We start from the raw sequence: 13,067 nt of genomic DNA, 5'->3' as shown, positions 1-13,067 counted from the left end.
GACACGCACGACATCTTATCTGAAACAAACGAACAGATTTCTCTGAAATGTTTAAAATCCCATAAAGTGGAGGTGTGTTTGTACAGTCGCCGCGCCGAGTAGATTAACCATAAATAATCAGTGTCGAGTGGCTCATTTTGAGGGAAGAACCTCAGTAGAAGTAGACCGTGGACCTGAGGGAAATTATAGCTCATTTTTAAGTAGCGATACAAAGGTGTGGAATTGGTGAGGACCCAGTTGGGGTGAAAAGTGTGTTACTGAATAGAAGGTTCCTGGATCTGTGTGTGTGTGTGTGTGTGTGTGTGTGTGTGTGTGTACACACATTTTGGTGCGTCCGCATATTTCTGTGTCTTGTTGACTTTGCCAGCTCTGGGTGACTCGCACGTCCCTGCGCCCGTTTGCTCCCAGCAGGCGACTCGGTCCACCCAGATGGTCAGCGACGCGGCTCAGCTTGTGGTCGCTCCCAGCAGCCTTAGCGGGAAGGCTAACTCAGCACTTGGAGCTCATTAGGACACTCATTCCGCTCAACGAGGTCGGCGAAGCTTTGTTCCGGTTCACAGAGAAAGTGCCGGAACCAAATTACTGGGCCTGAGTCACTGGCCACACACACACACACACACACACACAATGCAGGGTAAACAGCACTGATGTGAAAAGCAATATTATTGATGATAAAATATGGGCATTAATTTTATGGTCTATACATGAAAGTACACTTGACTTAATGGGTCTGCATTTGATATGAATATTAAGATATGAATATTGTCTAATTTTTAACACCAACTCACAAATTCAGTGAAAAGCCAGTCTATCTATCTATCTATCTATCTATCATGATGCAGTGACAAAGCCCTGGATGCTCTGGGTTGTCTTCTGCTCTAGGGTATATAGGGCACCTCAGCTAGACCATGTGGAACTGGTTTGACCTGCAGGTGGACCGAGATGCTGAGTTCTCACCCTGACGATGAGGAGTCTGACAGGGAGCCGAGACCCCCTTCCCCTCAGGGAATTACGACTGCAGAGCTCACTCGTGATTATCGTTGCTGTCGTCGCCGTTGCTTAGGCGATGCCTCCGTCCACCGATGACCCGTTGCCCTCTACCCAGCCATGGGTTTGCTCCCACTTCCCCACCTGGTGCTGCTGCGGCTCTGGCGCCACGGCAGATACCGACTGTGCTGCTTCCCAGAATGATGCTGCGCTAAAGACAAAGCTCTGAGGCCCTGAAGAAGTTCCACTCACACCTCCTTGCCTGTCGCAAATAAGCCTGTTGGTGGCGCTGGTGAGCCGCCCCTCCTTCCTGAGTTATTTGGAGACCGTTCTTGTGTTGTTTGTTTCGCGGCGCCAGCAGAGCACATTCTAACATATAATAAGGCTGTATTTTTGGAGAGCGACTCGCACCCGGCGCACTGGTGGGAAGCCATTATAACAATTATGTGTCATTACTCTCTTTTGCACTTTGGCGTTTCCTCCTGCTGCTGCGTTTGCTCCTGGTCGGCTGCAGGTCCCGGTTCTCTCATTCAGGTGGCACCCGGACAGGGATGGTTACTGCGTCTGCACCGTTTTAGGAGCTCGGCTGCATCGGGGCCAGATGGAGGGTGACGGGACCCTTGCTGCACGCCAGATCAGCCAGCGGGTGAGGCACCAGGCGCTAATGGAACGCCCTTTGAACCACTGTCTTGGTTGATGATCAGAGACAGAAATGGGGGCGCCCCCCCCCCCCCCCCTCCTCCAGCGCTCTCACCCCCGTGGCCCCCAGAAGGAGAGATTATGATCGCTGGTGATACTGCGATATGACAGCGGGTTAAAAATGATGGATTCCCTAATGACAGCGTGCCCTTCGTACACGTTCTCCAACAGTCCCAAACAAGCTTGAAACAAAGATCGTATTTAGATTCGTACCAGAAGGCAGATTTATTCCGAAGCCGTAGTGCGGCGGCACAAAATTATTATTTATATATATGCTGGAGTCTCTCGTCCAGAGGGGCTCGGTAATTGTACTGCATAAATCTGTACATTGGCAGAGAGGCTGTGTAAAATGTCGAAGAAGCAAATCGCTGCCATAGTGGATTAAGCGCCGTAGGGCTGCAGAAGGTCCAGTCCCTACACTGCATGGGGTCGCCAGGAAATGAAAGCATGAATATGAAACACGCAAATACATCGCACCATTTACATTCATTCATGTGGCAGACGCTTTTCTCCAAAGCGATGTGCAAGTCAGAGTAAACAAAAGGGGATGAACTGCGGACGAAAGTTGCGGACGAAAGTTGCAGCCGGCGTTTCCAGTACCGCCATTTTCCGCACATTTACACCAGCAGCTGCATACGGAATTGACAGGAAATACAGAGGTGGTTGTGACAAGTGCTGTGATGCTGTGACTCAGATGAGGAGAGAAGTGGCTCTTAAAGAGATGGGTTCGAGACCCTTCTTCAATGTCGAAAGGGATGCAGCAGCTCTGAGAAACAGAGGGAGCTCATTCTACCACATTGGGGTCAAGACCAAGAACCTGCAGATGTCATTCTGGAACCCCGAGTAGCAAGGTAGGGCCAATTAAAGAGTCCATTGTCGAGCTCTGCTTGATTAAAAAGCGTGAAATAGAGAGCAACGACTCTCACCCTGCTGTGTAAATGGGTAAATGAGTGGAAGTGTGTCAGCGTACAAACGTCACGCTGTATGTCGGCTTGGAGGAAAGTGTCACATAGGAGATGCTTTAATTATATGCAGCACAGTTCTGTCACGGTGAAGGGGCTCATGGTGTCTGTCTTCTCGCGGCTCCCCCCTCAAACCGGCAGGACTCTCCTCATTCACCATAATGAGCTGAGAGCCGCGCCGTTCGCCACGGAGTCCTGCTGCTGCAGCGAGATAAAGAGCAGATGAGCCAGAGATTAAACTGAAGCTCCCTGGATTAGCAGATGAACTGCTCCAAAATTGGGGGAAGTGGCTTTTTTTCGGTGCTCTGCTCCAAAGGTCACCGGTACCATCAGCGAGCTGCAGGCGCCCAGCCTCCGGGCACAGCGATGAGCATCAACAGCAAAGACACGACTGAGATGGAACACAACTGGAAATCACTTTTAGTTTGTCCCGAATTTTTCCATAATGATGATGTATAATAGTAATATTCCAATTTTAATTATTGTGTGAGCAGACCGTATGTGACAGCACATTGGAACGACCTGATGGTCTAATGCATCAAAATATTTTTTCTGAATATTTTCTAGAATTTTCAAAAAATAAAAGAAAAAACTGAAAAACTAAAACCCAAATCCTGTTTTGGTAATGTCTTGGAATGGAGGCTGGACACTCTTACTTGACAAGGAGACGAACCCCTAACCCTCTGTGAATATGTGGATGAGCAAAGGCTTTAATTTTCTGCAGAGGAACTCTGGATACCCTTCTGGTGCTTATTAGACAGCACTACATGATCGTAAGGACGGGGTTGGTGGTGCGGTGGGTTTGGCCGGGTCCTGCTCTCTGGTGGGTCTGGGGTTCGCATCCCGCTTGGGGTGCCTTGTGATGGACTGGCATCCCATCCTGGGTGTGTCCCCTCCCCCTGTGCCCTGCGCTGCTGGGTGAGGCTCCGGCTCTCCTCAGGACAAGCGTTCTACCTCAGACTGTGTGTGTGTGTGTGTGTGTACATGATCATAGTGGTGAAATATTACATTACATTTACTCCTTTAGCTGAGGCTTTTCTCCACAAGTGACTTATAATGTTAGTCTACCTACAATTATTTACCCATTTACACACACACACAGCTGGGTAATTTTTACTGGAGCAGTTTAGGGTACATACCTTGCTCATAGGTACTGCTGCTGGAGGTGGGACTCAAGCCTACAGCATTTGGGTCCAAAGGCAGTAGCTTTAACCACTACACTGCCAGCTGCCCCTGCTCATGTAAATTATTATTATTATTATTATTATTATTATTATTATTATTATTATAGTTGACCTTGTGCCCTTGCTCTATGTATGTGGAACTGAGTAGTGCCGTGACCCGGTGCTCTTCACATAACTAATTAAAAGTAATTCAACAAATGGCAAAGCGGAACACTAATCACACACACACACACACACATTATCAGAACCGCTTGTCCCATACGGGGTCACGGGGAACCGGAGCCTACCCGGCAACACAGGGCGTAAGGGACATACCCAGGACGGGACGCCAGTCCATCACAAGGCACCCCAAGCAGGACTCGAACCCCAGACCCACCGGAGAGCAGGACTGCGGTCCAACCCACAGCGCTACCGCACCCCGGAACACTAATCATTTTCTAAAAAAAATCGTTTATTTCAGCATTTGGTCACATTGACCTGTGTTTTGTCACCAAACTGCAGTCCATGTATTCGGCAGACAGGAAAATGACGCACAGTTCAACAAATCTGGACCACCCCCCCCCATGTTCATTTACTCCTTTCATTGCTGAACCACCGTAATCTATATATACAGGTGAGGCTTAAATTTTGTTGAAATACTTCATTTTTCTTTTAAAAGATTAATGTCGTATCAAAATTATTTTTAAAAAAATCACATACTTGATACATTGGAATGACCGCACCGCCCCGCACCGCACCACACTGCACCACACCCCTCCCCTCCCTCTACAAAGGTCTGGTTCAGGAGGCTGAACTGCAGGACCGTTTTGGATTTGACTCTTTGTTCCTCCCTGCTGGGCCTCGCTGACATTCCCCACATTCCGCACTCTGGCTGGAGAGACAAGCGGGTCAGGGGTTTCACCTCGACCGCAGGCACAGCCTGGTGCGGCACGGCTGAGGCACTCGGGAGCCCTCTGAGCCGGATCTCTTACTCCTCCGAAGGTTATCAGTCCCCCGGCTGCCGGGATGCCAGCACAGGGGCTCCTCGTACCTCAGCGACTGAAACGACCTGCACGGTTGACAGTATTTGCATTGCGGCCCATCTGCGCATGAGCAGACCTCTGGTGACCGTATATTGTAATGACCAGACAATCCAGTGAATCCAGAGAATCCAGTGCACCAAAATATTGCTTTTTAAACAGCTTTAGTTTTTTCCAAAAAAAGAAAAAAAAAAAATCTGTTTATTTCAATAGTTCAACAAATTTACTTGCCCAGAACTTTTAATAATAGCAGAAAAATATTTTATTATAAATGCAGATTTGATAAGTGTCAAACACTGCACCACTTTCCAGCATGGTACTGTAATATTTAATAATATTTCTCTTAATGGCTCATTAATGGGTGAAAGGAAATAAGTGTTATTTATAAAAACATACTTGATGTTTAAAGTGATTTTATTTCTAACAATAATAAACTGAATTTCCCTCCAGAAAATTCTGTCTATCTATCTGTGGAATAATAAAAATATTAATAATAAGAATAACGTTAGAATGAAATAAGCGGCCTTTGTTTTCACCGTGATAGTTTTACCCCGGGTGCCAAGAGTGTGTTCTTGTGGTGTGAGGCTCTACGTTTTTTTCAATTGTACATCCAAAGAACTGCATCTTGTGCTCTGTGACGTCCAGATGACAGCTGTGCACATTTTTGAAAGTCTGGACATGTCGCTTCTTGTCTTTTACACCTCCTGGGTCTCCTCCACCTTTTCCTGGTGAGTAAGGAGACCGTGTGGAGTCTCGGCGAAGTCCCCTCACTTCCCAGGAAAGGGTGGAGGAAGCCTAGGAAGTGAAGAAGATAAGATGTGAGCTCATGGCATCCCTCCCCTGCTTTCCGCCTCCAGGCGCTGCTGAAGATGGACTGCCAGGGTCTCGTGGCTCGGCTTGTGATGGACTTCGCCCTGCTGACCACAGCTGTGGAGCTGGCTGGCCGCTGGAGGGAGCTGGCTGAGAAGTTGGCCCGCGTTTCCCGGCAGCAGATGGACGCGTACGAAGCGCCGCACCGCGACAAGAACGGAGTGTTGGACAGCGAGGTGGGGACCTCACCTGCAGCACACTCAGATGGAGTGTTTTCTCACCGTTTCGCACTTACTCTAATCGTTCCTTCCCCTGCGTTCCTGTCTCTTGCCGTCCTTTCGGTGCTCTCAGGCCATGTGGAAGCCGGCCTACGACTTCTTGCTGACGTGGGCGGCCCAGATCGGGGACAGCTACAGGGACGTGATCCAGGAGCTGCACCTGGGGCTGGACAAGATGAAGAACCCCATCACCAAGCGCTGGAAGCACCTGACGGGCACGCTTATCCTAGTCAACTGTCTGGACACGCTGCGGAGCTCCGCCTTTAGCCCTGCCCCCCACAATGACTTTGCCATCTGAAGCCCCACCCCCTTGCGGGTGATTATGCCATTTTAGCCTCCCTTCCTTCACTTGTTTTTCACCCCAAATCCATCCCAAGCTGCCAGTGGACTTGCCTGTGGTCACAGGTACTTGTGTTTCCATTGCAGCCAAATCACGCATGTCATCACAGTATTGTTGTATCTAAAGGATATTTTTCTTGCCGTTCTTCACAATATATATTTTTTTACTCTTAAAATGGCACAGCAGCAATTTTGTAGAAGCGTTTTGACACTTTATAACACTGATATCACTGACTGAATGGTAATTGCAAAAAAACTTAGAATTCAACAGAACACTTCATGTAGTCCTGTCGCGTGTCTTAGGAGGTAAAGATATGTGTATATTTGTAAGCATTAAAAATCCTGTTGCCAACACGCTGCACTCAAACATGCTTTACAGGAAATGGGTCGGTTCAACGTGTCTGGCCGGCTTCCAGCTGCCGGTTTGAATGACTGATTTGTGTGTCCCTGAGCACATCGATCGCACCACTTTTACTGCCCTGGAAAAAGGTTTCAATGGTGCTTTTATGCTATTAAAGTGAATGGGTCTTAATGAAACACATCAATTAATGAGGGATAGGAAATTGCAGACAGGAATGAATATGGAATATAATAAAAGAATATGGAATGGAATTTAAGGGCCGTTGTCAAGCGCGGGAGCACAAGTTCCATGCCGTTTATTCTGTATTCAGATGAAGGAGCGCAGACCGAGCCATAGGGAAGGTGTTGTTATTCACGCAACCCGTAGTGGCGCATCGCATTACATCGGTCAAACGCTCTCGATATTGTGGTGTGTTCCAAGTCACAATAGATTGGGCACTGACTGGGATCTGTGGTGTAGTGATGGGGGGGTCGTAACTCCTTCGGGGCAGCAGGGGCCATGATTTGAGATCCTCTGTGGGTGGGTTCAGTCCCAACAGGTGGCTGGTTTCAAGCACTCAGAGACATCATGCTTCTTCAGTTGGGTGGAAGGAAGGAAAACAAAACATAAACATTCATAAAACTTCAATATAGTTTGCTAATTTTTTTATTTTTTAAATTGTGTTAAATCACTTCAGATTAATGTATATCGCGTTCAAAACTGATTTGTTAAATCAATCATTAAAATGTAATTAATGTCACTCAGGCACCATTATACCTTATTGAGGAAAAATCATAACCTCACAATTTTATGTTGAAGAAACAGGACTCAACACTTGAGATGAGTGGTTTCTTATCACTGAAACAAACCTTTGAATGACTAATAGCAACAACATTTCAGGAAACACACACACACACACACACACAAAGATTTCTTGTTTACTTATCCAGATTTTTCTTTTTGTTTTTGCCCTTTCTCCCTTTGGATATGATTTCAGAAACTTGTTGCCATGGATACCAGCTATAATGTAAGAGTTGAATTTCATAAATCAGACTGGTGCAGAAGGAGTCCACCTTTCTTCACTGGCATTCCTTCTCGTTGTACTACCTCTTTAGCATCCAAAGTCACCCTCTTTGATTTTCCAGCTCTGTTGGGGTTAGCACAACGTGAACCAACTTGTGGTTTTATTTATTTATCAACTTTCTCTCTGGTCTGTCGCCTCCCTTGACACGCACCAGTCTTGGAAATGTAATGGAGAGTTGAGAAGATACCTTTTTCCGACTGCACTCATCTGAGGAGAACTTTCCTCACATGTTGGCTGTGCTCTGTGAAGGAGTGTGTGAGGGGGGCGGGTGTTCGGCAACCCTTGGCTTTGCGGAATTAATCAGCTGGAGGATGTAATTGCCCGTCATCAGCTCAATTTTCATAATAGTTAATTAAATCTTTTATAATTATGTACACATCACGATGTCAGCCGGCGATGGGAGGCCATGGCCCCCCGATCAGGGCGGGGGTGGGGGGCTATGTGTATGTCTTCTCTGATGAATGGGAGGGTGGGGGTCCTGCTCCACCCCGCCCTGCCCCACCCCCGTTGCCTAGAAAATTGGCATTACACCATTAGCCTGCAGTGAATAACCCTGTCAGTCACACAAACACACACACACACACACACACACACACACACACACACACACACATCCACAACATTGGCATCAAACAGCATAATTTAAACATTTCATGTAAGTTTGGGGCTGTCAAACATTCTGCGATCGGCTCATCTGTATATTCAGCAGCTGTTTTTACAAAATATGAATTGAGTGAACTTCCACTGGTTAGAACAAGCTTTACCATGTCGTTACCGTAGTAGAATATTTGTCTATGCCACTAAAGGTTGTTTAATGATGCCCAATATACATCTGTGCAGTTATACCCTTCCGTAATATAATAGACCCAAAGTCCATTAGCACAGCATCATTTAGCAAAGGGGGACAAAGGCTGAGAAAGAGACAGAGTTGACAGGCCCCCTGCTGGCCACTTGTTGCAATGGCATGTGTTGATTGGCTGTTGGTCCTGCAGCCCCAGCAGATCGAATGGAGGATGGATGGACTGGGTGGGTTAGCGATTAAATCAGGGATCTGTTGTTTTATTGTCTTCATTGATTTTGTGCTTTTAGTCACATGTGGACGCTGTCCAGGAGCTCATTGCACGTCTTTTCTTTGCTGTCCTTTTAGATGATGAAAGACAAAGAGGTAAATGGGCCCGGGTGGTGACACACGCCTCGGAGGCACCCGTCTTTTTACTGGCAGATTCATAATGTCACCTCAGTGTCGTTTTCCCACCCCCCGAGAGTCAGAGAAATGGCTCGTGTGTTTTGCTGGCATTTCGGAGACAAAGCCCAGCTTTTCAGCCACCCTCCGCCCCCCCACGGGCCCGCAAGGGGACTCTTATCTTCCCGCTGTGTTGACAGGTGCTCCTCCCCCTCCCACACCCCTATGTGCCCCCCCGGCCAACCAGGTGCTCGTAGAGCTCTTATATCTCATGAGTGCTGAAGTCTGTGTTAGAGCTATAAGGCAAAGCAGTGATGCGAACATCAGGAGCAGCAGGGGGCATCGTGGTTAAAGCTTCCACTTTGCATGTAGAGGACATAGGTTTGAATCCTTGCTCCCGCTCTGGCACCCATCCTTGAAGCACGTACCATAAACTGATCCAGCAAAAATTACCCTGCTGCATAAGCGGGTAAATCACTGTAAGCTGCTTATTGTACAAACCACACAAGTCACTTTGTAGAAAAGTGTCAAATAAAGAAACAAATAAAGAATTGTTAATTAAGTGAGGCTAGTCGCAGCCCTTTTCTCCTTAGTTTTTAGATTTGTCTCCATGGCAAGTTGCTGCCAACAAAGTATTAATGTGACTCTTTCCAGTAAACCTTTGTTTTGTTGCAAATAACCACATTTTTTATCCCGTAATTAAGAGCAGCGCCTAAACTGCTGGGGTTTGTTCTTGCAGATGTTCGCAGCAGGACACAGGTTTGAATCCCATGCTCTTTGTCAAGGTACTTACTCTGAATTGATACAGTAAGAATAACCCTGCGGTGTAAACAGGTAAAGCAGCGAAAGTCGCTTTGAATGTCCTCCTCAGGCACCGGGGCTCACAGCTCCTGATGTCTCACTCACTGCTAAAGGTCACTTCACTTCAGCGTAACCTGTATTTACCCTCACTGATTCGTCTGACTCTTTGCACCGAAGAGCTTTGTAAAGTTAAACTTCATAAAATTATTTATGCTTTAATACAACAGGGTCATTTTTACTGTATCAGAGCAGGGTAAGTTCTTTGCTCCAGAATAGTGCAGCAAGAGTGGGACTCGATCCAAGAACCTTTCATCAGAAGGTGAGACCTTTAATGCTATGTCAGCTGTACAGTCTGCGGTGACCTGCAGTGCCGACTAGATTAATTATATTTAGTAAAATCTTCACTGAAACTTAATTATTCAGCGGGCACTTTCTCCAGGGCTATTTACAGTGTTAAGCTTTTAATTATTAACCCACTTATACAGCAGGATAATTTTTACTCTTGAAGAAAGTGGGATTCAAAATCAGCCCTTTGAGTGCAGGGTTGCAGCTCTAAGCACTGCACCCCCTGCTGGCCCGGGTCTGTTCTGTTTTCGCAGTTGGAATACGTTTGTGCTTTTGTCCCACCTGTAAATGTGAAGAAATAATAGTAAAAGTCATCTCGGCACAGAAAAGTGCAGAGGCGGTTAAACCCCGGAAAGTGACCGTTAGAAACTGTTAAACCGTGGGCAGAAGTTGATATCCGAGACCGAGCGAGGGAGGGAGTCACGCACTGTTTGCCTCCTCCGTGTGCAGACCCTCCTCTCCCTGAGCAACCGCTGTGATTTACAGCAACGGAGACCGGAGCAAGACGGGAGGAGACTGTGATGATAAATGGTCTCCATGGCAACCCCCTCATCTCACACTCACTCACAGAAACACACACACAGGTCTGCAAAGATAGAGGAATGGAGTTATCTCCTTTGGCCGACAGCAGTCTCCTCCCCGGCGAACAGCTCTGTTCCTTCACATCGATTGACCTCGGTGTGTGTGCAGTTCCACATGCCAATATTAACACTTATTAATCTTTACTGAAAGCAACCGGCAGGAATTGGAAAGAGCGTCTGAATTCCGACCCGAAATGTTACCGGTTCAGATGCAGAGATTTGGATTTGGACTCAGTAAAAATCCATAAACTGGTGAACTCTGTGAGCACAGTCATAGTCCATCTGACTGAATAACAGGAATGATTAAATTAAAAAATGAGTGAATAAATCATATATATATGTAATTACTGTTTAAAATTACAGTATACTGTATATAGTGTCCAGCTGAACGCCTCGGCTCTGCCGTGTCCAGGGTGGGGGGGGGGGGGCACCTGCCCCTCCCCCACCCAGGGGTTATCAGGCGCCCGGCGTCCGCAATTAATCGGAGCGAGAAATTAATCGGCCGCCGTGATAATTACTTTGGCACTGTTTCTTAATCTCCTCTCTGTAGGTGAAATCTCACTCGCCTCTTCCGGACAAACGGAACAGCGCGTCGCCTGCAACGTCTTCATTTGGTTTCGTTTTGGTTCATCTGACACTCTTCTCCAAAGTGACTTTCACCGATTTACCCGTTTACACCGCGCTCTTATCTTTACTCTATGAAGTCAGGGTAAGTACCTTGATGAAAGAGGAGGGGGGTGCAGTGGCGCAGTGGGTTGGAACAGGTCCTACTCTCCAGTGGGTCTAGGGTTTGAGTCCCGCTTGGGGTGCCTTGCGACGGACTGGCGTCCCGTACTGGGTGTGTCCCCTCCCCCTCCGGCCTCACGCCCTGCGTTGCCGGGCAGGCTCTGGTTCCCCGCGACCCCATATGGGACAAGCAGTTCAGAAAGTGTGTGTGTGTACCTTGATGAAGGCCAGTATAGCAGGAGCCGGGATTCACGCTTGGAACTTTTAGAGCCAAAGGCAGCAGCTCTTACCACGGTGCTACCTTCTGTCTGTTTGGGTCTGTATTTAAGGAGAGAGTTCACAGCAGCGACTCAATATGTGATACTGTCACCTGTCATGGGCAGCAGGGGGCGTAGTGGTTAGATCCACCGCCCTGCACTTGGAAGGACTCAGGTTTAAACCCCTGTTGACGCTGTACATCAAGGTACTTACCCTGAACTAATACAGTAAAAATTACCATGCCCTATAAATAGCAAATCGGTGTAAGTAGCCTGGTGTAGAAACCTTACGCTCTCAGTTGCTTTAGATAAAAGTTGTCAGATAAATTATGTGATTTCATTCTTATGATTCCTGTTACCCTGTCAGTCATGGATTCACAACATTGAGAGTGAAGGTTTCCAAGTGTGACGCGGATCTGTGACACGGTCTGGATCGTCCGTCGGTCCACGACGGATAATCCACTTATCGCGGTAGAACGCGTTCGTTCGCATTCTGGGTGGGAAACCGGTGAGCTCATTTCTCTGGGCCTGCAGTGGAAGCGCTGCCCCGGGTCATTGGACCATCTGGTCCTTTGACGGATACCAGAGAGGGAGTCCACTTCCACAGCGCTCCATTATTCAGGGATGGAGTCCGTCAGTCCGACCCGGCGCCGCACAACACTGCCAGGCTGCAGTTCCTCCTGCTTACCCCATTCGTACGACACACTAGTGTAAAAGTTACTCCGCTGCATTCTCATGTTTTGAACGCTCGAGTTACACATTTTCAGAGGCAGACATTTTTCCATGTATTTTTTCACGGGTGTTTCCTTCACATTTGTGAAAATTTGAGGCGGTGCCACCCGTGTTTCCGGGCCCAGCGGTGAAGAGCACGCAAAAGGAGGAGGAGGAGGAGGAGGAGTGTGGAAACGCCTCCGTTCAACTCACTTCCACAGTGTTTACCGCTAAAGTGTGTGCCGCCCTTCGTTGATGGAATGTGCAGGTTAACAACCTGCACGAAATAAAATTCACTGAATTTAAAGTAGACAGTTTTAGGACAGTTTGAATATAAAACATAGATAATATAGAAATAATACAGAGATAATATTGAGATAATATAGAAATAATATTGAGATGATATAGAGATAATAGTGCAAACTACAAGTGACCAGATACTGATGAATATTATGGGAATTGTGCTCATAAGAGTGAACAGCTTGCATTTAATGGGAGCTTGTGGAGTTTATGCATTTTATATTTTAAGTAATTAGATGCCAGATAGACTGAATTTTTATGTTTTTTCAAGTTAATAAAATAACATTCAGAGTGCACCGTGCCCTGCTGCAAAACCACAAAGCGATAAACCACCAAATGCTTCTGAATCTGCAGAACGGCCGACTTTTATTTTCTGTGTCACACGGGAAGCTGGACTTGTGACCATGTGATGAATAAGGTGTTTTTTTTGTATTATCTTTAATTTTCGCAGACTGGGATCT

General features: G+C 47.1%; 1 protein-coding gene across 2 annotated transcripts in view; it reads left to right on the top strand.

Moving 5' to 3' along the window:
- The window catches only part of sh3bp4a (SH3-domain binding protein 4a), a 33,331-nt gene extending 26,701 nt beyond the window's left edge, over window positions 1-6,630 (top strand). The window contains exons 4-5 of one of the 2 annotated variants that reach the window (XM_018745951.2): window positions 5,709-5,897; window positions 6,013-6,630. In XM_018745951.2, coding sequence (XP_018601467.1) covers window positions 5,709-5,897; window positions 6,013-6,237 — 414 coding nt within the window. In that variant the 3' untranslated portion in view covers window positions 6,238-6,630. Of the gene's footprint in view, window positions 1-4,333; window positions 5,000-5,708; window positions 5,898-6,012 lie in introns of those variants that run through there. The other variant, XM_018745960.2, reaches the window with a different exon arrangement.
- Window positions 6,631-13,067: the final 6,437 nt, after the last annotated feature.

This window comes from Scleropages formosus, chromosome 12 (assembly GCF_900964775.1).
Source record: "Scleropages formosus chromosome 12, fSclFor1.1, whole genome shotgun sequence".
Lineage (NCBI taxonomy): Eukaryota > Metazoa > Chordata > Actinopteri > Osteoglossiformes > Osteoglossidae > Scleropages > Scleropages formosus.
The sequence above is the reverse complement of the archived record's forward strand: the minus strand, read 5'-3'. Positions and strand labels throughout refer to the sequence as shown.